We start from the raw sequence: 23,727 nt of genomic DNA on the forward strand, positions 1-23,727 counted from the left end.
ACCTGTTGGATTGGAGGGTGAGGGCTAGGGCTAGGGCCATTCCCCCCAGAAATGTCCAGGAACTTGCAGGTGCCTTGGTGGAAGAGTGGGGTAACATCTCTCAGCAAGAACTGGCAAATCTGGTGCAGTCCATGAGGAGGAGATACACTGCAGTACTTAATGCAGCTGTTGGCCACACCAGATACTGACTGTTACTTTTCATTTTTAGGTCCTGCCCCTCTTCAGTCGATGTTCCTATCTGTCCTAGACTTTGTCGACATCATCTATATGAACACAGCTGCCACTTGATTAAAACCGTTAAATGCAGTTTATCATGGCGCACTGTGCTTTATTACGGGCGACAATTTTTGTACAAATCACTGCATTCTCTACCATATAGTTGGTTGGCCTTCTTTGATATCATGTATGTTGATATATTGCTCTGTTTTCATTCCTACTGTACCTAACATCATTACTAATCTTTAGACATAGGAGTTACCACACCCGGTCTCAAGGATTGCAAACTCTGGAAATTCCTTTGATCTCTGCTGAGTTAGGTAAATCAGCTTTTAGCTTTCTTGCACCTTATTTGTGAAACAATCTTCAAAATGTTCTCACATTTTATGTTCTGGTGCCACATTTTATGTTCTGGTGCCTCCAGGGCAATTCAGAAAGCTGATTGGGGACCTTATTACTGATTCATGTTTTTTTTTATTTGTATTTATCTCATTTAACCTTTATTTAACAAGGCAAGTCAGTTAAGAACAAATTCTTATTTACAATGACAGCCTACCAGGGAACAGTGTGTTAACTGCCTTATTCAAGGGCAGAACAACATATTTTTAAGACAGACATTTATGACCGTGTTTTACTTTCTGCATGTTGTATTTATATTTTGATGTGTGTATTTTCTGTAATTTATGTAATTCAGGGCTCATCTGTATAAAAAAAGAGACCTTGGTCTCAGTATGACTCCCTGATAAAATAAAGGTTTAAACAATAATTGAAATAAAGTATTTTTTCTTTAAAAGTTGCCGAAATGCCACATAGGTCCACTTATCCATAACTTATATCAGTGCACTCGTAACAACCTAACCATTACAAAACCTATAGTTGATCAAATAAGCTTTCCGTAGCAAATTAGCAATTACATTTTTTTGTTGATCAAATTTGACACCCTCTCATTAACCTCCATCTAAAAATTCACCACTTCTGTGTTTTATTTTGTCGACAGATTTTGGGCGGAGTAAAACCTCTCGCTTCAGACGTCCGAGAAGCCATACATTAGTCTAAACAGTTGCAAAACTAAAACGAGAGTTTCTACTGGACAAATTGAGGTAGGTCCCGCCCCATTTCGTTCTGTAAAGAAACGTTTTGCAACATCATTTGCGTAATGAGAATACGCCCCAGAGCACGCACAAGAGTTGTATGAAATGACGTGGAATTTGTAACTTGCTTACAAGCGCGATATCAAAGTGCGCATGATTTCGAGAGTATTTAATAAAACGAGCTACTGTAGTCTTTTTTTAAGTTTCAAGTTTAAATGTGCTTATAGTCATAGTTTGCTACCAAACATGATTGTTTCTAGTGTCAGTTAGCTAACAGTAGCTTCTGCTAACTACGACAACTAAATTGAGAAGAGTTCACGGAAGCAGAGCTAGCTAGCCCAAGTGACAGAGCTCCTACTAGCTAGGATCTTCTGGTTCTCTATCGATAGCTAGGTTATATGGCTACAGCAAGATGACTTCAACAACCACTTCGACGGGAACGTCTTGACTGGACTCGAGACGTGTCACTGATTAGCCAATGATTGACACGGTGTTGAAGCGAATGCTCATCAGTAGTTTGTTAGCTAGCATGCTAGGTAGCTACTTCCAACGACGCCGGAGCCCGCATTTATAAGCCTACCCAGTTAAGTGGTTTGCGCTCGAGACTAACGTTAGTTAGCTGTAGTTGAAGCTAACTAGCTGGTTGTATTGTAAGGACAATAGCAAGCTGTCAAGATGGGTTCGTTGTTCCGAAGTGAAGAGATGTGTTTGGCCCAGATGTTTCTGCAGTCTGGATCGGCATACGACTGCATTAGCGAACTGGGAGAAATGGGTCTGGTGGAATTCAGAGACGTAAGTAACTTACTGATTTCTTTCCAAATAAACAGTCTCATGTAACTAGCGCAGCTGTCGAAGTTAATCTCTCTTTGATGGTCCAGTTGCATTGTGAGCTGTCAGACATGATCAGGTAGGTAGAATGTTGCCCGATCCTAGCCCTTGATCATAACTCTCAGTTCATTACATTACACGCGTTATTGGACGAAGGCGTCTTTTGTAGGGGGGAGTTTTGTTAAGATCCCTGACGCTCAGCCTGAACCTTAACATGCACCATTTGCGTTACGGGTTTGGAAGCATAAGGAACGTATTTTATGTAAATATACATTATTTTTAAGATAACATTTATACACACCTTGAATGGGTTAGTGTTCCCACATGGCCACATCTCCATGTTACAGCGCTTGTTTACCTGTGCTATCTAGCATGCTCTGAACACCTGTGTGTAAGCGGTAACTTGGTTTAGTTTAGTCAGATGGAGGCACCCATAGTTTATGGATCTGTGCGAAGCTGCTACAGTAAGTGTATATTTTTTATTTTAAGAATTCTTTCTCGCCGATGAAAGATAAGGTGTATATATTCCGAAATTTGTATCGCAAGCGATGATTATTGACATTTCTAAATGTTAAAACACAGCGTGGGGATTGTAGTTCGCATGAGGCAGTCATGGGCGAAGCTAATGATGTCTGAGAACTGTAGGGAGAAGGCAGAATGCCGCATAGAGTTTGAGAGCTAGAGCGTTCCTAACACAAGACTTGATAAAATAGCTTAGATCAGTGTTTCCCAACTCTGGTCCTCGAGTACCCCCAAAAGCACACATTTTTGTTGTAGCCCTGGACAAAAACACCTGATTCAACTCATTGTTGTGGGTACTTGAGGAGTGGAGTTTGGAAACACTGGCTTAGATAACGTCTTGTCTAACCTAGTCTGATTTAATCAGGCTGTAATACACACTTTATTGGTGTATATACAACCTGAAACATTTGTGTGCAGAATTGTGTAAATTTTCCGTACAAGCCAGAATGTTGAATACAATCAGATTTGAATTTACTCTACCGGTTGTCTGTGCGGTTTGTCCTTCAGCTGCTCAAAATTGTAGACAAATTTCCAGTGGAATGTATTGTTGACCAGACTTTTTAGAGAGCCAGTAGGTATATGGTTTTATATTGGATATTCCGTTTTCTCTTGTCAATAGCTATTGAACCAAACAATACATTAAAATGGTATACTCTGAATCAGGTGAGGATGGAGAATATTCCACCCCTAATTGAAAGATAAATACCAAAAAAAAAGGGTGAATTGTTCTCCAACGTCCCCTGATTCAGAATATACAATGTTCATTGTTATGGCGTGCTTGGTTCAATGTTTGTCGATAGAAAACAACTGAATATCCAACACAATACTAAATGTACCTTGGTTCCAAACCGAACTACCAGCTTTCTAAAAAGTTGCCTAAGCAATACTTTCCTGTGGATATTTTTGTCTCAAATTTCGAGCAGCTGAAGGACATACCGCATAGACAACCGGTGGAGTAAGTTCCAATGTAATTTCTTTCAACATTCTGGCTTGTAAGCAACATTTACACAATTTTGCACAAATCTTTGTCTGTAGATGACAATTAATTCTGTATTACAGCCTGATTAACCAGACTATATCTAACCTTACAGAGTACAGTAGATTATGGATATGCTTGTTTACTGACACTTTTAATAGGATCGTGAGAAGTCTGTGGACCAGTTTGATTTCATAGTGACATCTCAAAATGTTGCTACTTGCCCTGTAGGGTTGTGTATCAGAGAGAATGTGTAATGTTGGCGATCATTTGCAAAATCCATTCAATATCAGCTTAGACAGGTGTGTGTTCGTGGTGACAGTAACAATGTGGCTCTGCTCCTACTGTTTCAGCTCAACCCCAGCGTAAACCTATTCCAGCGGAAGTTTGTCACTGAGATAAAACGATGTGAGGAAATGGAGAGAATTCTAGGTAAGGATAAAACAGGTTGGTTTGTTCCTAACTTAAAAGCAGTAGTGAAAGTACATGTCATTTCTTACGGTACGGGACTCCCTATGTGTGTGCGTGCACTTTATAGCCTAGGTGTAATCATGGAATTGCATATAGAATCTCTAATAATTTCATATGATCTGTGGGCTTAGTAAAGTATTGTCATAGAACTTCTAACATGTATTACCTTTTAATGTGGAATGAACACAACCAGCCATGATGTGTTCATCTGGTTGTCAATCACATCAAACAGGTGCTCCTGTAGGCTCCCCGCGTACGTTCTTCCACTCACAAAATAATTCCAGCATCCAAACTGTGCACCCGCAATTTGATGAAAGGAAAGACGTCTGTCCCAAAACCTACACGTGTATTGTAATTGTAACAGTATAACTTTAGACCGTCCCCTCGCCCATACTCTGTCGCGAACCAGGGACCCTCTGCAAACATCAAGTCACCCACGAAGCATCATTACCCATCGCTCCACAAAAGCCGCGACCCTTGCAGAGCAAGGGGAACCACTACTTCAAGGTCTCAGAGCAAGTGACATCACCGATTGAAACGCTATTTAGCGCGCACCGCTAACTAGCTAGCCGTTTCACATCCGTTACATAATCATAACCACATCACATCCGTTACATAATCACAATTTGGGCTACACTTGTAGCCCAAATTGATGCGTCCACTGCTGTCCACACGTGTCTCGGGCTTGGCCACTCATCTCCACCTTGGCAAAATGTAAGTGTTCTCGTCAAACCACAACGCAATTTGGAGCATATACAACCCGGTTTCAAGTCAATTCGCTAAATGTTCATGCGACTGACATACAGTGAGGTTAAATAATGGTGTGATAGCGTATAGTATTCTTGGCATTTTGTGTTAATTATTGTGATAGGCTCATGTTTTAACGGATAGGTGTACCCCCACTTTTTATTTTGCTGAGATGCTGTACTGGACCGTATAGGTTTACTTTCACCCTTGTTTAAAAGTGATGGGCATTGATGCACTCCTGAATAACTCTTTAACTTCCACACAGTTGCTGCACAAATCCCAGTCTCCATTACATGACCACTGTACAGTTCTGAGATACACTGTGCCCTGGCCAATGAGTCTCATTTAAAGGAATCTAAACTCAGGCTTAATTGGAGGCAGATGCTTGGAGATTAAATTTAGGCCCCCAAAAAAGGAAAGTACAAGGAGTGTTGAGGTAGGTTTCTCAGAGGAATGTGAGTTCCTGAGGGAAGAGCGAGAGAGTTAGCGTGAGGCAGAATAGAGACTCTAAGATTCAATGAAAAACACTGTAGAGTTTTTAAATGAAAACAGATTAAGCTTATTGCTAAAGATGTAGTATTTTAAACAAATAGATTCAGTGACTGTGTGTTGTGTACTAAGACTTCACTGCGTCTTTGACAGGGTACCTTCTAAGGGAAATCAAGAGAGCAGACATCCCACTTCCAGAGGGAGAAGTGAACCCGATTGCACCCCAGCCCAAGCATGTCCTGGTTATAATGGTTAGCACACTCTACCTGTCTCTCATTCTCTAAAATGTTATGAATCCTTTTTTTCATAAGAATTATTTTATTTGTCCCAAATGGCACCATATACACTGATCAAAAATATAAACAGAACATGTTAAATGTTGGTTCGCTGTTGACATCCCTGTTAGTTAACATTTCTCCTTTGCCAAGATAATCCATCCACCTGACAGTTGTGGCATATCAAGAAGCACCTTGTTCTGGGGACAATAAAAGGCCACTCTAAAATGTGCAGTTTTGTCACATCACAATTCCACAGATCTCTCAAATTTTGAGGGAGTGTGCAATTGGAATGTTGACTGCAAGAATCTCCACCAGAGCTGTTGCCAGATAATTGAATGTTAATTTCTCCAGCATAAGCTGATGAAACTGGGTTTGACCAACCAAAGAATTTCAGCAAAAACTGTCAGAAACCGTCCCAGGGAAGCTCCTCTGCGTGCTCGTTGTTTACACCAGGGTCTTGACCTGACTGCAGTTCGGTGTCGTAACTGACTTCAGAGGGCAAATATTCACTTTCGATGGCCACTGGCACACTGGCCATTGGTGTGCCCTTCACGCATGAATCCCGGTTTCACCTGTACCGGGCAGACAGCGTCTGTATGGTATCGTGTGGGCGAGCGGTTTGCTGACGTCAACATTGTAAGCCGAGTGCCCAAAGGTGGCGGTGGGGGTATGGGCAGGCATAAGCTAATTTGGATGGCTGGCATGACAATTTTGAACACTCCGAGATACCGTGACGAGATCCTGAGGCCCATTGTCGTGCCAGACATCCGCCTCCATTCAGCATAGTAATGCACTGCTCCATGTCACAAGGATCTGTTCACAATTCCTGGAAGCTGAAAATGCCCCAGTTCTTCCATGGCCTGCATACTCTCCATACATTTCACCCATTGAGCATGTTTGGGATGCTTTGGATCGACGTGTACGACAGCGCGTTCCATTTCCCGCCAATATCCAGCAACTTTGCACATCCATTTGGACAACATTCCACAGGCCAAAATTAGCAGCCTGATCAACTCTATGTGAAGGAGATGTGTCTTGCTGCGTGAGGCAAATGGTGGTCACACCAGATACTGTTTTTTTTTAAAGTATGTGTGACCAACAGGATGCACATCTGTGAAATCCATAGATTAGGGCCTAATGAATTTATTTAAATTGACTGATTCCCTTATACAAACTGTAACTCAGTCAAATCCTTGAAATTGTTGCATTTATAATTTTGTTCAGTTTATTTACTATATGGAGAATAGGGTGCCATTTGGGACATCCCATATTATCATTGCTAATTGACACTATGTATGGCTGTCTCCAGGAGCAGTTGCAGAGGCTGGAGGTGGAGCTGAGCGAGGTGACCAGGAATAAGGAGAAGCTACAGAAGAACCTCCTGGAGCTGACCGAGTACACACACATGCTGCGTATCACACGCAACTTTGTGCACCGCAGCACAGAAGTAAGTCCAACAGCTCCTCCACAAAGCAAAATCCCACTACTGACCAAGTGCTCTGCCTCACTGTTTGACTTCAGAGCACTTGCTTTGGTATGCTTGAGGAGGAGACACTAAATAGTTTAAATCACATGATTTGGCTTGGCTGCTTCCATTGTGACAATTTCTTTGCTCTTTCCTCCCCTCTATATAGGAGGTTTTGGGGATACATCTTAGATTAGCCAATAGATTTTGCAAGGGCAAAATGTAGCCTTTATTCTAGCAATGTGTTTTTCTCTCCTGGTGTGAATTTGGGGTATTAATTTTGGTATGTGTGTTCTTACTCTGTGAAAATGTTATTTTTCCCAGCGTGAGCCCCTGCACGCCCAGCATGAGGAGTTCTCCTTCCTAGAGGACTCCATGATGGAGTACACTAGCATGCAGCGGCTAGGAGCCAAACTAGGGTAAGGGGCTATTAGCAGACATATAGATTTATACACACTTGTGTGTGCCTGTTTACTGTAGCACCCTGTTTCTCTCCCCTCCCCCTGCAGGTTTATATCAGGGCTGATTCAGAGGGTGAAGATAGAGGCCTTTGAGCGCATGCTGTGGAGAGTGTGTAAGGGCTACACCATTCTTAGCTACTCTGAGATTGACGAGTATTTGGAGGACCCTGACACGGTGGGTCAATCTTGTTCTGCGTAAAATATATTGTTAACCATTTTCTACAGTAAGTGCTTGAGTGTGAAAGTGAAATCAAAGATAAAAGAATAAGATGCTGTTTATCACATAGGCCCAACACAGGTGCTGTTATATTTAGCTATGAGAATTAGAACCTCTCACCTCTGCAGTAATGTGTGTCTATTCTAAACCACTTCCTGTTCTATGGTTATTGCAGGGTGAGCCAACCAAGAGTGTGGTGTTCCTCATCTCTTATTGGGGTGAGCAGATCGGACAGAAAGTCAAGAAGATCTGTGACTGGTAATTAAACCTCCTCTCCCAATGACCTCCTGTTCCACTTTCAGCTTGAGGTCATTCTCTGTCAAACCATTAGGCCTAATATGTTGTCCCCAACAAGCTCTGAAGACGGTGACTTTAACCTGTGCGATAATAACATCATCTCCTCTTTTTGCCCCTCAGCTACCACTGTCATGTGTATCCATACCCTAACAGCAATGAGGAGAGGAATGACGTTGTGGAGGGACTCAGGACTCGCATCCAGGACCTGCACACTGTAAGCTCTATAAAAGCCTTGTCAGCCGGCCGCGACCGGGAGGATTGTGGGGCGACGCAAAATTGGCATAGCGTCGTCCGGGTTAGGGAGGGTTTGGCCGGTAGGGAAATCCTTGTCTTATCGCGCACCAGCGACTCCTGTGGCGGGCCGGGCGCAGTGCAAGCTAACCAAGGTTGCCAGGTGTACAGTGTTTCCTCCGACACATTGGTGCGGCTGGCTTCCTGGTTGGATGCTCGCTGTGTTAAGCAGTGCGGTTGGGTTGTGTATCGGAGGACGCATGATTTTCAACCTTCGTCTCTCCCGAGCCCGTATGGGAGTTGTAGCAATGAGACAAGATAGTAGCTACTAACAATTGGATATCACGAAATTGGGGAGAAAAAGGGGGTAAAATTTTAATAAATAAAAAAGCCTTGTCAGCAACAAGATAGTGGTTGATGCGTTATTTATTAATTTGTTTTTAAAGGGCAAGTCTGCAGTTGAAATGATAATTAAGAGCCCTCCCCGTCTCTGTTTTGGTAAAAAGCTGAGGCAGAGCCTGGAGAAATGTAACCACTCTCAAATGTATATATGGAGCTCTGGATGCAAGGACTTACCATCCAAGATATAAAAATGATAGTTTTAAGCATGTTTTGAGGCTTTAGTGTTTGTTTACATTTACAATGTTTACAAATTGATGGGGTACGAGAGTTGAACTAAGCTCATGAGGCATTTATAAGTTAGTGTTTCCCCTAAATGTATTTAACAGCGGCAATTAGAATTGCAGGAAATTAGCTTTAAAACAGAAACATTTTGCTAGTTAAAATGTAAGCTATCAATGGCTTACAGCTTAAGGTGTTCCTACTGCTGGATTTAGCTGTTGAAATATCTTGTGCTTGATGAGGCATTTTAACAAAGGAGGATGTTGCAAGACTTTGACTTTGGCTGTTAGATCAAATAGAAAATGAAGCTTGGCTGATAGTAAAGAAGTGCTGGAGGTATCCCTCACAGAATGGGCCTTGTGCTTCTGGCTAGAGCGAGGTGTGGACAGCGGGTGTTTAGAGTGATTTTAGAACATTATAACTTTTTGGAAAGAAGCAGAATGGCGTGTGAGGGGTATATTTCTCAGGCGCGAGAGAAGGGGAGAGCTCTCACTCAGGCGCCAGAGCGCGTTTTCTGTCATGACCACTGTTGGGTCAAATGACTTAGCTTGTTCCTTGCTGTCTGGTAGACTTTTCAGATCAATCCTTTTGGATGTTCTACCCCCGGAGGGAAAAAATTATTGCATTAACCTCTGGTCCCAGCATATGATCTCCATGAGGACTTAGCTGAATGCTCACTCTTTGTTTTTTCTTTCTCGTTCATGCTAACATTAACACACACTCACACTAAAACTCCCAGCATGCACACTCAAATTCCATCCCTAGCATGTGCATTGGAAGATTCTCTCATGCACAGAACATTCTTAAACAGTCATTCATCATTTGCCCACACCCTCTTGATATTCTAAATGGATGGGAAACCCTCCCATTGTTAAAATGTAATACTATTCCTCTCCCCATGCTGGCTGTCCCCAGGTTCTCCATAGGACAGAAGACTACCTGAGACAGGTGTTGAACAAGGCCTCTGAGTCTGTCTACACCTGGGTCATCCAGGTCAAGAAGATGAAGTCCATCTACTACATCCTCAACCTGTGCAGCTTTGACGTCACTAACAAGTGTCTGATAGCTGAGGTGTGGTGCCCTGTCAACGACCTGCCGACCCTGCGGCGGGCGCTAGAGGAAGGATCGGTCAGTCAGCTCGTTGTTACCATGGCTACCTGTGTAATGTCATTGTAGGGCTTAATAACTCTTTGCGTTTTGGATTGTAATGTCATTGTTTGTGACCTCCCCCTTCTAAGTTCAGTATTTGGCTAAACCAACACAGTCACACACCTAGTCAGCATGCCCTGCTTTAGTAATGGGGTCATGGTTGTTGAAAGAGGGGAGTGGCATTGATCTTATCTTGACCACGTCTGATGATTTAAGCCATATTTAATAAACTAGACATGTTATAGGTCCTGTTGGGTCCCAATTGATGGCTATCAGGGCTTCTGTCCATTCATTAATTGTACTGGTTAATGTACATAATTAAGGTCACAGTCAGTTCAATGGCAGTAGCCCATGTCAGCGTTCTGCCAGGGGTTTTAGTCCTTTAAACATGGCTTAAATGAGGTTTCCAAAAACGAGGCTTGAATGGTCAAAATGTATTTGAATGGTCTTAAAGTATTTGAACTTACTAGCTATTTGATAAGCTCTTAGGTTTCTGTCTTACCCTCTGGAAAATATACGTTTTTATGTCAAGTTATTGGCTTGCCCTCAAAAAACCTCTATGCAACTTTTAGACTAATAACATTGCAATAATCCTGGTCTGTCTGACATTATTGACTTGCCTTCACAGAGGAAAAGTGGAGCCACAGTGCCTTCTTTTGTCAACCGTATCCCCAGCAACGACACTCCGCCCACCCTGATAAGGACCAACAAGTTCACCTCAGGCTTCCAGAGCATAGTGGAGGCCTATGGAGTGGGAAACTATAGAGAGGTTAACCCAGGTACAGTAAGACCTCATCAGTCAATGACCACTGATGAGTATATTTAGGAAGCTTTCATTAGCCCTACGGCTTTTCTGTTTGTTTGCTATGTGTATGAGCTACATGCCTGTAGCCAAAAACACATTTCCACTCCTAACAAGAATGGACAATGAACTTGAGGGGTAGTTAAATGTGTATATGGAATATGATGTCTTGTTTTGTCTGTCTATCAGCTCCTTACACAGTCATCACCTTCCCCTTCCTGTTTGCTGTGATGTTTGGAGACCTGGGCCATGGTATGATCATGGCTCTGTTTGCTCTCTGGATGGTGCTGTATGAAGACAACCGCAAACTGAAGCGCACAAGAAATGAGGTGAGAGGGCCAGGGAGAGGCTCTTGGGGGTGCCACTCAAATGGCACCCTATTCCCTATGTAGTGCACTAGGTTTGACCAGGCCCATATGAATAAATTAACAGGAAACTGGTTAGCTAGATTATTTCCCCGACATTGATATTGGTGTGTTTGTATGCTCAGATCTGGAACACGTTCTTCGAGGGCCGTTACATCATCCTGATGATGGGCTTGTTCTCGGTCTATACCGGCCTCATCTACAACGACTGCTTTTCCAAGTCTCTCAACATCTTTGGCTCTGGCTGGAATGTCAGCGCCATGTTTAAATCTGGAAATTGGACTTGGTTAGTGCTATACTATAATCTGTTCTGTAATGTACCCAGGGCTCTAGATTAACATTTTTCATTGGTTGAACTGGTGCTCCCAATTTTAAAAACTTAGGAGCACCACATTAATTTAAGGGCACCAGAAAATACTATTTTTAAAATGGATTGAGATACAGCCCTTTAATGAATACTTTTGAAGCACATTGTGTCCTATAAATGTAACACTGAAAATACATACATTGAAATTAGTCATTTGTGGAATATTAGGTGTCTACATTGTGTAAAAGCACTGTTTTCCTAATGATATGGAGTACATAGAAAATTGTACACTGTCTCTTTAAAAAAGTCAGGTTTATGATGATGACATGCAAGAGATTTGTCATTCATTCATTGATATGATCATTGATCTCCTGAAGAAGCTATCCCTTTTCCTTATTGCTGATTGAACACTTTCTTTTTCAATTACATATGAATTAAATGTCAAATAAAGTTTCAAAATATCAATAACAATGCATGTGACATTAAACATTAAATCACCTGATAGTTTGCTCTTTATTATAATTGTTGACTTTGGTATTTTCTTTAAAAGGGATTCCACGCTCCGCACCAATGCCTTTCTGACCCTTGATCCCATTGTCCCTGGGGTTTTCAAGGGACCCTACCCTTTGGGCATTGACCCGGTAAGTACATGGCTTTATGATCCATGGTCATAAACAGCATTGTCTTGTCTCCATGTTCACTACACTCACACATGTTATTCCCTGTCCCTTAATAACCATACACACTTGCCTCTTGCCTCTCACCAACCAGAGCCAATAAAGTAAATCATGGATCATTACTCATTTTAATGTTCTTATAACAATATTTGTTAACAATCCCATCAATCTGACTGTGATGTAGTCTGTCCATACCTCAACCTGACAGGGCTTTCCTCATTTCTTCCACTATGTAGATTTGGAACTTGGCGTTAAATCGTCTGACCTTTCTGAACTCCTACAAGATGAAGATGTCTGTGATTGTGGGTATCATTCACATGAGCTTCGGGGTCATCCTAGGTGTCTTCAACCACCTGTGAGTTACAGCACACACATTCTCCACAATATCAGCACTGGAATGCTAAGAACTATATAAGATTATGGCCAATTTAAAGATACAGAATGTTCTGCTCTGAATCCTAAAAGCTCTGTTTATCCATGTAGGCAATTTAAAGCCCTGTTTGTGCCTGTGCAGACACTTTAAAGCCCTGTTGTCTGTCTGTGCAGACACTTCAGAAAGAAGTTCAACCTGTACTTAGTATTCCTCCCGGAGCTGCTGTTCCTGCTGTGTCTGTTTGGCTACCTGGTCTTCATGATCATCTACAAGTGGCTGGCCTTCTCTGCCCGTGACTCCCAGATGGCCCCCAGCATCCTCATACACTTCATCAACATGTTCCTCATGCAGGGGGACGGGGTGCCGCCCCTCTTCCCAGGACAGGTACAAAGATGGGGATCGCACAGTGCCTGCGTCCCAAATGGCATCATATTCCCTATATAGTGCACTACTATAGAGCCCTGGTCAAAAGTAGTGTACTATATAGGGAATAGTGTGGCATTTTGGACGCACCCACTGGGGAAAAGGAGTGGTTTTCCTAGTGGGTGTGAAGACGTGTATACAAGCCCAACCCGCTCCAAAGATACTTCGGTGAGACTAACAGACCTGTCTGTTGTGTCCCTCTGCTACGATAGGTTGGGCTGCAGGTGTTCCTGGTGGTAATTGCTCTACTATCAGTGCCTGTCTTACTGCTGGGGAAACCAGTTTACCTCTACTTGCTGCACAACGGAGGAGCCAACCTCATGGGAATGTACAGGGTGAGGTTTTGTCTGTTTCTGACCTCAAGAGTCATGTGTGTGTGTATAGTTTGTCCATATGGGTCTGTGTTCTGGTTGTAACAGTATGCTGGTGTGTAGTCTGTTTATAGGAGTGTGTTCTGGTTGTAACAGTGTGGTGTTTGTGTGTGTCCCTCCCAAGGGTTATGAGCGTGTGCGGCGGCACAGCGAGGAAGAGCTTTCCCTGATGAGGGCTCATGACATGGAGGAGGGCAGTGTCCACAATGACCTCTCCACTAGCAGAGATCAGCAGAAAGAGGAGGTTAGCTGATGACAACACCATCACCACCTCCCACTAGCCTCTCATTCAGGCATCAGTACACTACAGTATGGGTACTAGGGTTGAATGGCAGGAACCCAGTTACTGCCCAAAACCACTCCCTTTCCCCGGGATAAATAACTGAGAAACCGGTAAATTTTATGCAATGTCTAAATATGGCTTTTCTACGGCCTCATGTTGAATCAACGCTCAGGGTGGGAACAGACAGCCCATCTCAGTATGTGTAGTGTAGTTCACAATGCATGCAGACCTACTTGAAGTATAATCTCATCATGGTAACTTTTTTCTTGTGACACGTAGACCTATATTTGCTGCAGCATATGCCACAGTAATATAGAGACTTAATGCGTGTCTAATTTACGCATCTCTATCTGGCTTTTGCGGGTAACCTTTTTTTTAATCATGAAGATTAAAAAATAATAAATGCAGCTGCTGTGTTTTAAAAGTGCTTATCACTTGAATATTGTTGCTTTAAATCCATGCACCCATGAGCACTCTGTCTTTCTCTCTCGCCTTCAACTCCATTCAAATTGCATCCACAATGGATCATCCTGTTTTAGATTGCTATATAGATGTCCTAGCCTACCCCTTTCAGGTAATCCATTCAATGCAATATTAGCATTGTATTTAGCTCATTAATAATGGGTTATGCATAATAAGCTTAACTTATAGCCTCTCTCTCGCGTAGTACGTAACCACCTGTGCTCCGCTGCCCTTTCTCTTGGAGTCCCATGCAGGAAAATCTAGACTAGATTAGTGTAACCGATGTGAAATGGCTAGCTAGTTAGCGGGGTGCTCGCTAATAGTGTTTCAATCGGTGACATCACTCGCTCTGAGACCTTGAATTAGTTGTTCCCCTTGCTCTGTAAGGGCCGTGGCTTTTGTGGAGTGATGGATAACGATGCTTCGAGGGTGGCTGTTGTCTATGTGTGCAGAGGTTCCCTGGTATGAAACAAGGTAGGGGCGAGGAGAGGGACGTGGAGAGGGACGGAAGCTATACTCTTACAATAGCTTGCTGGACATTCCTTTTTTTGTTATACCGAAGAGGGGTGCAAGCTCTGTTTTGCTGAATGTTAAATACAGCAACCAATAGAACTTACAGGTAGTTTGAAAGAATAGCGAACGCGTAATGGCGGTAGGCTATAGCAGTTATTTATTCAGACCCATTTTTTATGAGCAAGTTCTCATTTACAATATATGAACAAGTTCTCATTTACAACTGCGACCTGGCCAAGATAAAGCAAAGCAGTGCAACACAGAGTTACACATGGAATAAACAAACATTCAGTCAATAATACAGTACAGAAAGTCTATATACAGTGTTTGCAAATGAGGTAGGATGACGGAGGCCATAGTGGCCAAATAATTACAATTTAGCAATTAAACACTGGAGTGGTAGATGTATATAAGTAGAGATACTGGGGTGCAAAGGAGCAAAAATAAATACAATTGATAAAAGTATGGGGATGAGGTAGTTGGATGGGCTATTTACAGATAGGCTATGTGCAGTGATCTGTGAGCTGCTCTGACAGCTGGTGCTTAAAGCTAGTGAGGGAGATCTGAGTCTCCAGCTTCAGTGATATTTGCAGTTTGATCCAGTAATTGGCAGCAGAGAACTGGAAGGAAAGGCGGCCGAAGCAGGAATTGGCTTTGGGGGTGGGTGACCAGTGAAATATACCTGCTGTAGTACGTGATATGGGTGGCTGCTACTATGGTGAGCTGAGATCAGGTGGGGCCGAGCAAAGACTTATTGATGACCTGGAGCCAGGTGGTTTGGCGACCAATATGAAGCGAGGGCCAGCCAACGAGCACATACAGGTCGCAGTGGTGGGTAGTATATGGGGCTTCGGTGGCACTGTGATAGCAAATTGGATGCATTCTGAGTAGAGTGTTGGAGGCTATTTTGTAAATGACATCGCCAAAGTCAAAGATCGTTAGGATAGTCAGTTTTACGAGGGTATGTTTGGCAGCATGAGTGAAGGATGCTTTGTTGTGAAATAGGAAGCTGATTCTAGATTTAATTTTGGATTTGTGATGCTTAATGTCAGTCTGGAAAGAGTTTACAGTCTAACCAGACACCTAAGTATTTGTAGTTGTCCACATATTCTAAGGCAAAACCGTCCAGAGTAGTGATGCTGGGCGGGCGGGCAGGTGTGGACGGCAATCGGTTGAAGAGCATGCATTTAGTTTTACTCGCATTTAAAAGCAGTTGGAGGCCACGGAAGGAGAGTTGTATGGCATTGAAGCTCGTCTGGAGGTTAGTTAACTTCTCTAGGGTAGGAATTTTGGATGAAAAGCATGCCCAAATTAAACTGCCTTCTACTCAGGCCCAGAAGATAGGAGATGCATAGAATTAGTAGATTTGGATAGAAAACACTCTAAAGTTTCCAAAACTGTTAAAAATGTCTGTGTCTAACAACTGATTTGGCAGGCGAAAACCTGAGAGAAAAAGGATTTTTGTTGTTGTTTTCTATTCAATGCCATTACAGTATCCATTGACTTAGGACTCAAATTGCAGTTCGTATGCATTCCACTAGATGTCAACAGTCTTTAGAAATTGTTTCAGGCTTGTATTCTGAAAAATGAGGGAGTAAGAGCAGTCTGAATGAGTGGACCCTGCAGTGTCACAGAGATTTTTCATGCGCGTGACCGAGAGTGCCTTTCTTGTTTACCTTTTATATTGATGACGTTATTGTCCAGGTGAAATATTATCGATTTATTTAGGCTAAAAACAACCTGAGGATTGAATATAAACATCGTTTGACATGTTTCTATGAACTTTACGGATGCAATTTGGATTTTTTTGTCTGCCTGTTGTGACTGCGTTTGAGCCTGTGGATTACTGAAGAAAACGCGCAAACAAAACGGAGGTTTTCGGATATACAGAGAGACTTTATCGAACAAAAGGAACATTTTATTGAATAAATGAATGTCTTCTGAGTGCAAACATGAAGATCATCAAAGGTAAGTGATGAATTGTATCTATTTCTGACTTGTGTAACTCTTCTGCTTGGCTGGCTACTGTTTGTAATGATTTGTCTGCTGGGCTATGTTTTCAAATAATTGTAAGGAATGCTTTCGCCGTAAAGCATTTTTGAAATCTGACACCGTGGTTGGATTCACAAGAAGTTCATCTTTAATCCTATGTAAAATAGTTGTATCTTTTCTGAATTTTTATCATGAATATTTTTGTATTTGAGTTTGGCGCTCTGCAATCTCACCAGATTGCATAGCGGAGAAGGTATGGTGGATTTCGAAATGGTCGGTGATCTGTTTGTTAATTTGGCTTTCAGGGTAAGATAGATAGTAGGTCTGTAGCAGTTTGTCTAGAGTGTCTCCCGGTCTCTCGTGGTCATCCCCCTCTTCAAAGGGGGAGACACTAAAATCACATTCCTATCTTAACAAAAACTCATATTGGATGAAAACTTAACAGATATAGGGGGCAGTCCATTCCAAGTTACAGTATTTGGTCCATTCAGTTTTTAATAACATCACACAATGAAAAACAATATTACATTAGTTTTCTACATCTCCCCACTGACCATTCCCCAAATTCTTTGTTAGAATTGTTCCATTCTCCACTTTTGGGACGGTAGAGGTTTGGACGGGCAAAATTCTCTGGGGACTAAAGTACATTCCTTTTAGTTCAGTGGTCGCCAACCGGTCGATCGTGATCTTCAAGGCATTCCTAGTCGATCACCAAATATTTCTGTAGAAAAGCCAACGAACGATAAAGGCTTGCGCTCCTTTTTTAAAAATCGTGTTGAGCTGTTGCCGGTTGGTGCACTTGATTCAAAACTCCGCCTACCCGGCGAACCGGAAAATCTGTGACTAAATCGAGTGCTCCTGCTCTGCTGCCCAATCGGTTAGCTCAAATCACCATGGCTACAGAGCTTCCATGACCCTGGCCACAGCCAAGTTTAATAGGCTACTAGCCTGCGTAAGATTTAATCACTTTTAAAACCATGACCACCGAGAGACTGTCAACGATTACAGTAAAGCACTGCTGTTTTTCTGATTTGAGTTTAAGTTTATATTCAGCACTGTCACTTTTTATTCAACACTATTACGAACGCTCTTCTCCATACTTCCGCTCTGGCTGCAGCTGCAATGAATGAGTTGCCAAGTATCGATAGCCCTGCGTTTTATTATTAGCAGCTCTTCGTGTCGATTTTATAATATTAAGGAATATTTAACTTTCTCTGGTCATAGGAACAACCATGAATTTGTGCATGAGGCAGATGCGGTGCGACTCCAGTTTTGCCATCAGGTGGAAGACTGTGTCCCCTCCCTTTGGGCAGTCTCACCGGAGGAAGGGAAGGAGAGAGCAGGTGGAAGATGCTGTCCCCTCTCTTTGGGCAGTCTCACCGGAGGAAGGGAAGGAGAGAGCAGGTGGAAGACTCTGTCCCCTCTCTTTGGGCAGTCTCACCGGAGGAAGGGAAGGAGAGAGCAGGTGGAAGACGCTGTCCCCTCTTTGGGCAGTCTCACCGGAGGAAGGGAAGGAGAGAGCAGGTGGAAGACGCTGTCCCCTCTCTTTGGGCAGTCTCACCGGAGGAAAGGAAGGAGAGAGCAGGTGGAAGACTCTGTCCCCTCTCTTTGGGCAGTCTCACCGGAGGAAAGGAAGGAGAGAGCAGGTGGAAGACGCTGTCCCCTCTCTTTGGGCAGTCTCACCGGAGGAAAGGAAGGAGAGAGCAGGTGGAAGACGCTGTCCCCTCTCTTTGGGCAGTCTCACCGGAGGAAGGGAAGGAGAGAGCAGGTGGAAGACGCTGTCCCCTCTCTTTGGGCAGTCTCACCGGAGGAAAGGAAGGAGAGAGCAGGGACCGTGAGAGGAGGTTGGGGAAAAATAGTTTTGAACGGTCATCCAACTCGGGCATCTTTCTAGCGCTCTGACTTTTCGACCTGAAGATCATTGAGGTAGTGATTTTGATCTCGTTGACCATCAGATGCAGGTACCATCAGTCCTGTAATATAAAAAAGCTAACTATTTATGTTCATGCTCCACAGTGCCTCACAAGTGCTAAACCAACTGATCTATTTTGTTTTGTGAAAAAGCTTGAGTTTTGAAATATAACATGGTCTGACTAACAATATTGGCAGGCCAATCATATGCTGTGGTAATGTATTAGGCCTACTGCCCAAACCTCATTCTTACAAAACAGTTTGAGTTCATGTAAAAAATAAAATGTATAGATATTTTTTATCTGAGCAGTAGATCTCAGCTTGCTTTTTGAATGTGAAAGTTTTCTTGACTCAGGTTGGTTACCACTGCTTTAGTTGATACTAAAGTTTAAAGAGAACCCTCCTGCTTAATTTCCAACCGTGTGAACGGTTGTCCATCCAACAGCTCTCCCATCTCCCCTCTTTGGGAGAGAGAAAGAGGCCTGGTTACGGTCACGCCCCCCCCCTCCCCACACCAGTCTGATGTGACCCATTCTGATCATCAGAGGACAGTCATGACAAGAGCATATAGCTAGCTACATCTATGGGCTTTTGTTTTTCTTTTGTGTGTAATGTGCAATAGCCCATATGTATTAGATAACGGCACAATCATTTGGGCTTCGGCCCATTAAATGTCGTTAATGTAGGGCTTATAAAATGTCTAATATATGTCTCACCAGGCTCCGGTAGCATCAGGTTTGAATTTTCATGCTGATCTATGTTCTAATCAAATCTAGACAAATGTATATGATTTTGAATGATACTTCCGGTTTTGGTGGGAAATACCGGGTTACCTGGGATTATTTATTTTTTCTCTCGGGATGGAACATTTTCTAAAATACTGGAAAAATATTAAACCCTAAGGAGGACCCAATACTTTCAGTACTTTTTTTTTTTACAGTTTGACTTTGGGGATGTGTTCCTGCACCAGTCTATTCACACCATAGAGTACTGCCTGGGCTGCATCTCCAACACAGCCTCCTACCTGCGCCTCTGGGCTCTGAGTCTGGCACATGCCCGTGAGTATCACCGCACCTAAACAGTTTGGTAAATTCATCTTTCTGATGGATGAGCATTTTAAAGTTTATTTTATTGTGAGAGTGGAACACATTGGAAATAAGCCTTGTGTTAACTTATTGCAAATATATATATATATATATATATATATATATATTTCTTAACTTTTGTCTCTGACTTGAAGCCTTCTTTTTAGTTAACAAATACATTGAATTAAATCAGAGACTGATGTGACGTTTATTTGTCCTTGCTCCCACAGAGCTGTCGGAGGTGCTGTGGTCCATGGTGATGCGGGTGGGCCTGCGGATGGACACCAGTCTGGGCATCATGTTTCTGGTGCCAGTGTTTGGGATATTCGCTGTGCTCACTGTGTCTATCCTCCTGGTTATGGAGGGACTGTCTGCCTTCCTCCATGCTCTCAGGCTGCACTGGTTGGTTACTTACTAAACTTGCAGAATTGACAGTGTAGTACAGGAAATCTGTGTAAAAATGCAACACATCACGCCTTTATAATGCTTTGATTAATTCGTACTCTATATTCAGTGATCTCTGTTCTCTCTCCATAGGGTGGAGTTCCAAAATAAGTTCTACAGTGGGACTGGAATCAAGTTTGTTCCCTTTGCCTTCTCCCTCCTGCCCTCTAGCTTTGAACATGATGGCTTGCTGTGAATGGGACACAATGCTCCCGCCCTCCGAGGCAAACTGCCACAATGTACCAGCAGGATACAGTGCTATTGAGCTAGCCTGCATACCAGTCTCTTTGTGCCATCATGCCACTCCTTTTCATGCCAAACATGATCATCTACAAGTGGCTGGCCTTCTCTGCCCGCGACATGTGATGGCACAAAACGATTGGTACCCTAACTACTATTGAGCCTCATCGATGTACAGTTCAATTTCATAGTGTTTTTTAAAATACTATTTGATGTACTGACTGACTGCCTTACATATGTACAAACAAATGTCAACATATCATGCTCTATTTTCAATTGAATGATATTCTGGGTTACCAAAACTTTGCAAAGAAAAGCCTCATTCAGTCTTGGTTGAAAATGAAAAGTATTTTTAGATGAATGTAGGAGCGGGATGTAAATTTTCTTATAAAAAATAAAGTTGGAATGAGAGTTTAGCATTTGAAAGACTACGACAGGCTTAACTATAGTGGTGCATATATTCAAGAGAAAATGTATGCATACTGTTGTGCTGAATGTTAGCAAAAATGTCCTAACACATGTTGCCTATACCTCCATCGCTTTGTGGGAGACTACTCTTAACTGTACATTCCATCGATGGAAATTGAATGTATAGCTCAAGACATCATTCACAGAGCTAGTTCTGCTGGTCAAGAGCCATTTTAATGACACCAACAATCCCTGATTAGGAATAAAGCAGGTACTGGACCAGTGCAGCGATCAATTCTTGCTGAAGCCTTTTCCTATATTCCCATCCTGTAGCACCATAGCAGGAGAATGTCATTTTTGTTGTTGGGTAATGGCATTGTACCTTAAAGATGAAAAAAGAAGGGGTATAATTTATTTTATATATACAGTACCAGTCAAAAGTTTGTGTTTTTCTTTATTTTTACTATTTTCTACATTGTGGAATAATAGTGAAGACATTGTAACTATGAAATAACACATGGAATCATGTAGTAACCAAAAAAGTGTTTAAAAAAAAATCTAAATATATTTGAGCTTCTTCGAAGTAGCCACCCTTTGTGGTCAAATTGCCCTTACACAACGTGGTGTCTTTTGGGTCATTGTCCTGTATGATAGTCCCACTAAGCATAAACCAGATGGCATGGTGTATTGCTGCAGAATGCTGTGTTAGCCATGCTGGTTGTGTGCCTTGAATTCTAAATAAATCACTGACAGTGTCACCAGCAAAGCACCATCACACCACCTCCATGCTTCATGGTGGGAACCACACATGCAGAGATCATCCATTTAACTACTTTGTGTCTCACAAAGACACGGTGGTTGGGACCAAAAATCTCAAATTTGAACTCATCAGACCAAAGGACAGATTTCCACCGGTCTAATGTCCATTGCTCGTGTTTTTTGGCCCAAGCAACTCTTATTATTGGTGTCCTTTAGTAGTAGTAGGGGTTTCTTTGCTGCAATTTGACCATGAAAGCCTGATTCACGTAGTCTCCTCTGAACTGTTGATGTTGAAATGTGTCTGTTACCAGAACTCTGAAGCATTTATTTGGGCTGCAATTTCTGAGGTGCCATTAACTATAATGAACTAATCCTCTACAGCAGAGGTACCTCTGTCTTCCTTTCTTGTGGCAGTCCTCATGAAAGCCAATTTCATCATACCATTTGATGGTTTTTGCGACTACATTTTCCAGATTGACTGACCATGTCTTAAAGTAATGATGGATTGTCGTTTATCTTTGCTTATTTGAGCTGTTCTTGCCATAATATGGATGTAGCCCTATTTGGTAAAATACCATCTTCTGTATACCACCCCTACCATGTCACAACACAACTAATTCGCTCCAATGCATTAAGAAGCAAAGAAATTCCACAAATTAACTTTTAACAAGGCACACCTGTTAATTGAAATGCATTCCAGGTGACTACCTCATGAAGCTGATTGAGAGAATGCCAAGAGTTGCGAAGCTGTCATCAAGGCAAAGGGTGGCTACTCTGAAGAATCTCAAATATAATGAATATTTTGATTTGTTTAACACTTTTTGGTTTACTGCATGATTCCATATGTTTTCTTTAATAGTTTTGATGTCTTCACGATTACTCTACAATGTAGAAAACAGTCTAAATAAAGAAAACCCTTGAATGAGAAGGTGTCAACTTTTGACTGCTACTGTATATATATTGTATTTGTCTAAATGGTATTAAACCCTTTGAAGAGGAGCTAATTGATTTAATTGTGTATGGGGAGCTTGCACCATTTCATTGTAAACTGATTTTCTGTGTTATCAAACCTCAATGAGCTGTATGTTATTGATGCTTAAATAATCTCCTAAAGCAGGATTCTATGGGAAATGCTGCTGTGAAGTTGAGACGAGGTCATGTCAAAATAGTGGCTAGAAAGACTTATACAACTATGATCACCACTAATTCTTAGAGAGGTGTAGTATGTCATTAGCTTCTTGTCATCTAATCCTTGATAACACAATCTGTGTGGTTTGTTGAAGGGTTGCTGTAAATGTCTGTTCCTGGTCTAGATGTAATCATATTTATTTTAAATAGTAATGTAACTACTTGATTACTTTGCATCATTAAAAAGTCCATACTTAGGAGTATCCATACATTCCTCTGTTTTGGCTTTGCATAATTATTTAATTTTTTATAATGGTGAGCATGTTGTCAACAAAATATGACATGTCACTTGTGAATAAACCTGATGATTTGATTGAAAAAGTATAGAGGCCAAGCATTCCTGACTGAATTTGGACACGCACACTGTTTTTGAAAGCAAAAATTGCTTTCAATCATAACTCGACTTGAAATTAGCCAACACAGACAAGGACATGCTTTTCGAGTGTGCTGAGGAGTAAGATGTCAGGAGTGACCGGGCAACTACTAGACTAGTAACATTCAATTGTTACAGCTGCATTGACCTAATGTAACCTCCATTATTTGTGATCTGGAATCTGTTCTATTCCATCTAAGGCAACAAGGAAAATAGTTCCAAAAAGCCAGGGGAGCAGGGCACCGATACAACTGCTGGTCAGAGATTTACCTCTTGTATGTTGGTTCTCTATGCATATCTGTGTGCTGGTTAGGTCTAACGAGTCAAACTGGAGTAAGAAAGGTTGCATGGATAGTTTTATTCAAATAGGCCTATCGTAACGATTCTTGTGAGTATAGTATTAAGAGATGAAGGTTTTGATTTCTCTTTTTTTTTTGCTTTGGCACTCGTCTTTAGGTTTGAGTAATAAACACCTGGACAGAGGATTAGCTCCTGAGCTCCTGGAGAAGAAGGCTGTTAAGGCTGCATTCAGTCCAGGCAACAAGGATGAGATGGAATACTGCGACCCAATCCTCATCTCATTCCTGTGCAATCTGACTGATAGGTATGTTAGGCCTACATGTTTTGCTCTAGCCTCACATACAAGAAACTGACTAAATATAGGAAACACCAACATAAAGTGTCGTTAGGCC

General features: G+C 42.1%; 1 protein-coding gene across 1 annotated transcript; it reads left to right on the forward strand.

The window, feature by feature from the left end:
• Nucleotides 1-1,367: 1,367 nt before the first annotated feature.
• On the forward strand, nucleotides 1,368-22,986 carry LOC109895954 (V-type proton ATPase 116 kDa subunit a). The gene is made up of 20 exons (XM_020490084.2): nucleotides 1,368-2,099; nucleotides 3,987-4,065; nucleotides 5,494-5,591; nucleotides 6,928-7,065; nucleotides 7,408-7,502; nucleotides 7,593-7,719; nucleotides 7,937-8,019; nucleotides 8,179-8,272; nucleotides 9,826-10,038; nucleotides 10,688-10,838; nucleotides 11,051-11,190; nucleotides 11,352-11,512; nucleotides 12,084-12,174; nucleotides 12,447-12,565; nucleotides 12,757-12,967; nucleotides 13,219-13,341; nucleotides 13,502-13,621; nucleotides 19,479-19,596; nucleotides 19,854-20,025; nucleotides 20,161-22,986. The coding sequence occupies exons 1-20, from the start codon at nucleotides 1,983-1,985 to the stop codon at nucleotides 20,261-20,263; spliced, it is 2,553 nt and encodes an 850-aa protein (XP_020345673.1). The 5' UTR covers nucleotides 1,368-1,982; the 3' UTR covers nucleotides 20,264-22,986.
• The last annotated feature ends 741 nt before the right edge of the window (nucleotides 22,987-23,727 follow it).

This window comes from Oncorhynchus kisutch, linkage group LG8 (genome assembly GCF_002021735.2).
Source record: "Oncorhynchus kisutch isolate 150728-3 linkage group LG8, Okis_V2, whole genome shotgun sequence".
In the NCBI taxonomy this organism is placed as follows: Eukaryota; Metazoa; Chordata; class Actinopteri; order Salmoniformes; family Salmonidae; genus Oncorhynchus; species Oncorhynchus kisutch.

Coding starts and splice junctions, on each gene's coding strand:
- LOC109895954 (XM_020490084.2), top strand. CDS start 1,983: ATGGGTTCGTTGTTCCGAAGTGAAGAGATGTGTTTGGCCCAGATGTTT. Junction 7,066..7,407: donor TTGTGCACCGCAGCACAGAA/GTAAGTCCAACA, acceptor TATTTTTCCCAG/CGTGAGCCCCTGCACGCCCA. Junction 12,175..12,446: donor ACCCTTTGGGCATTGACCCG/GTAAGTACATGG, acceptor TCCACTATGTAG/ATTTGGAACTTGGCGTTAAA.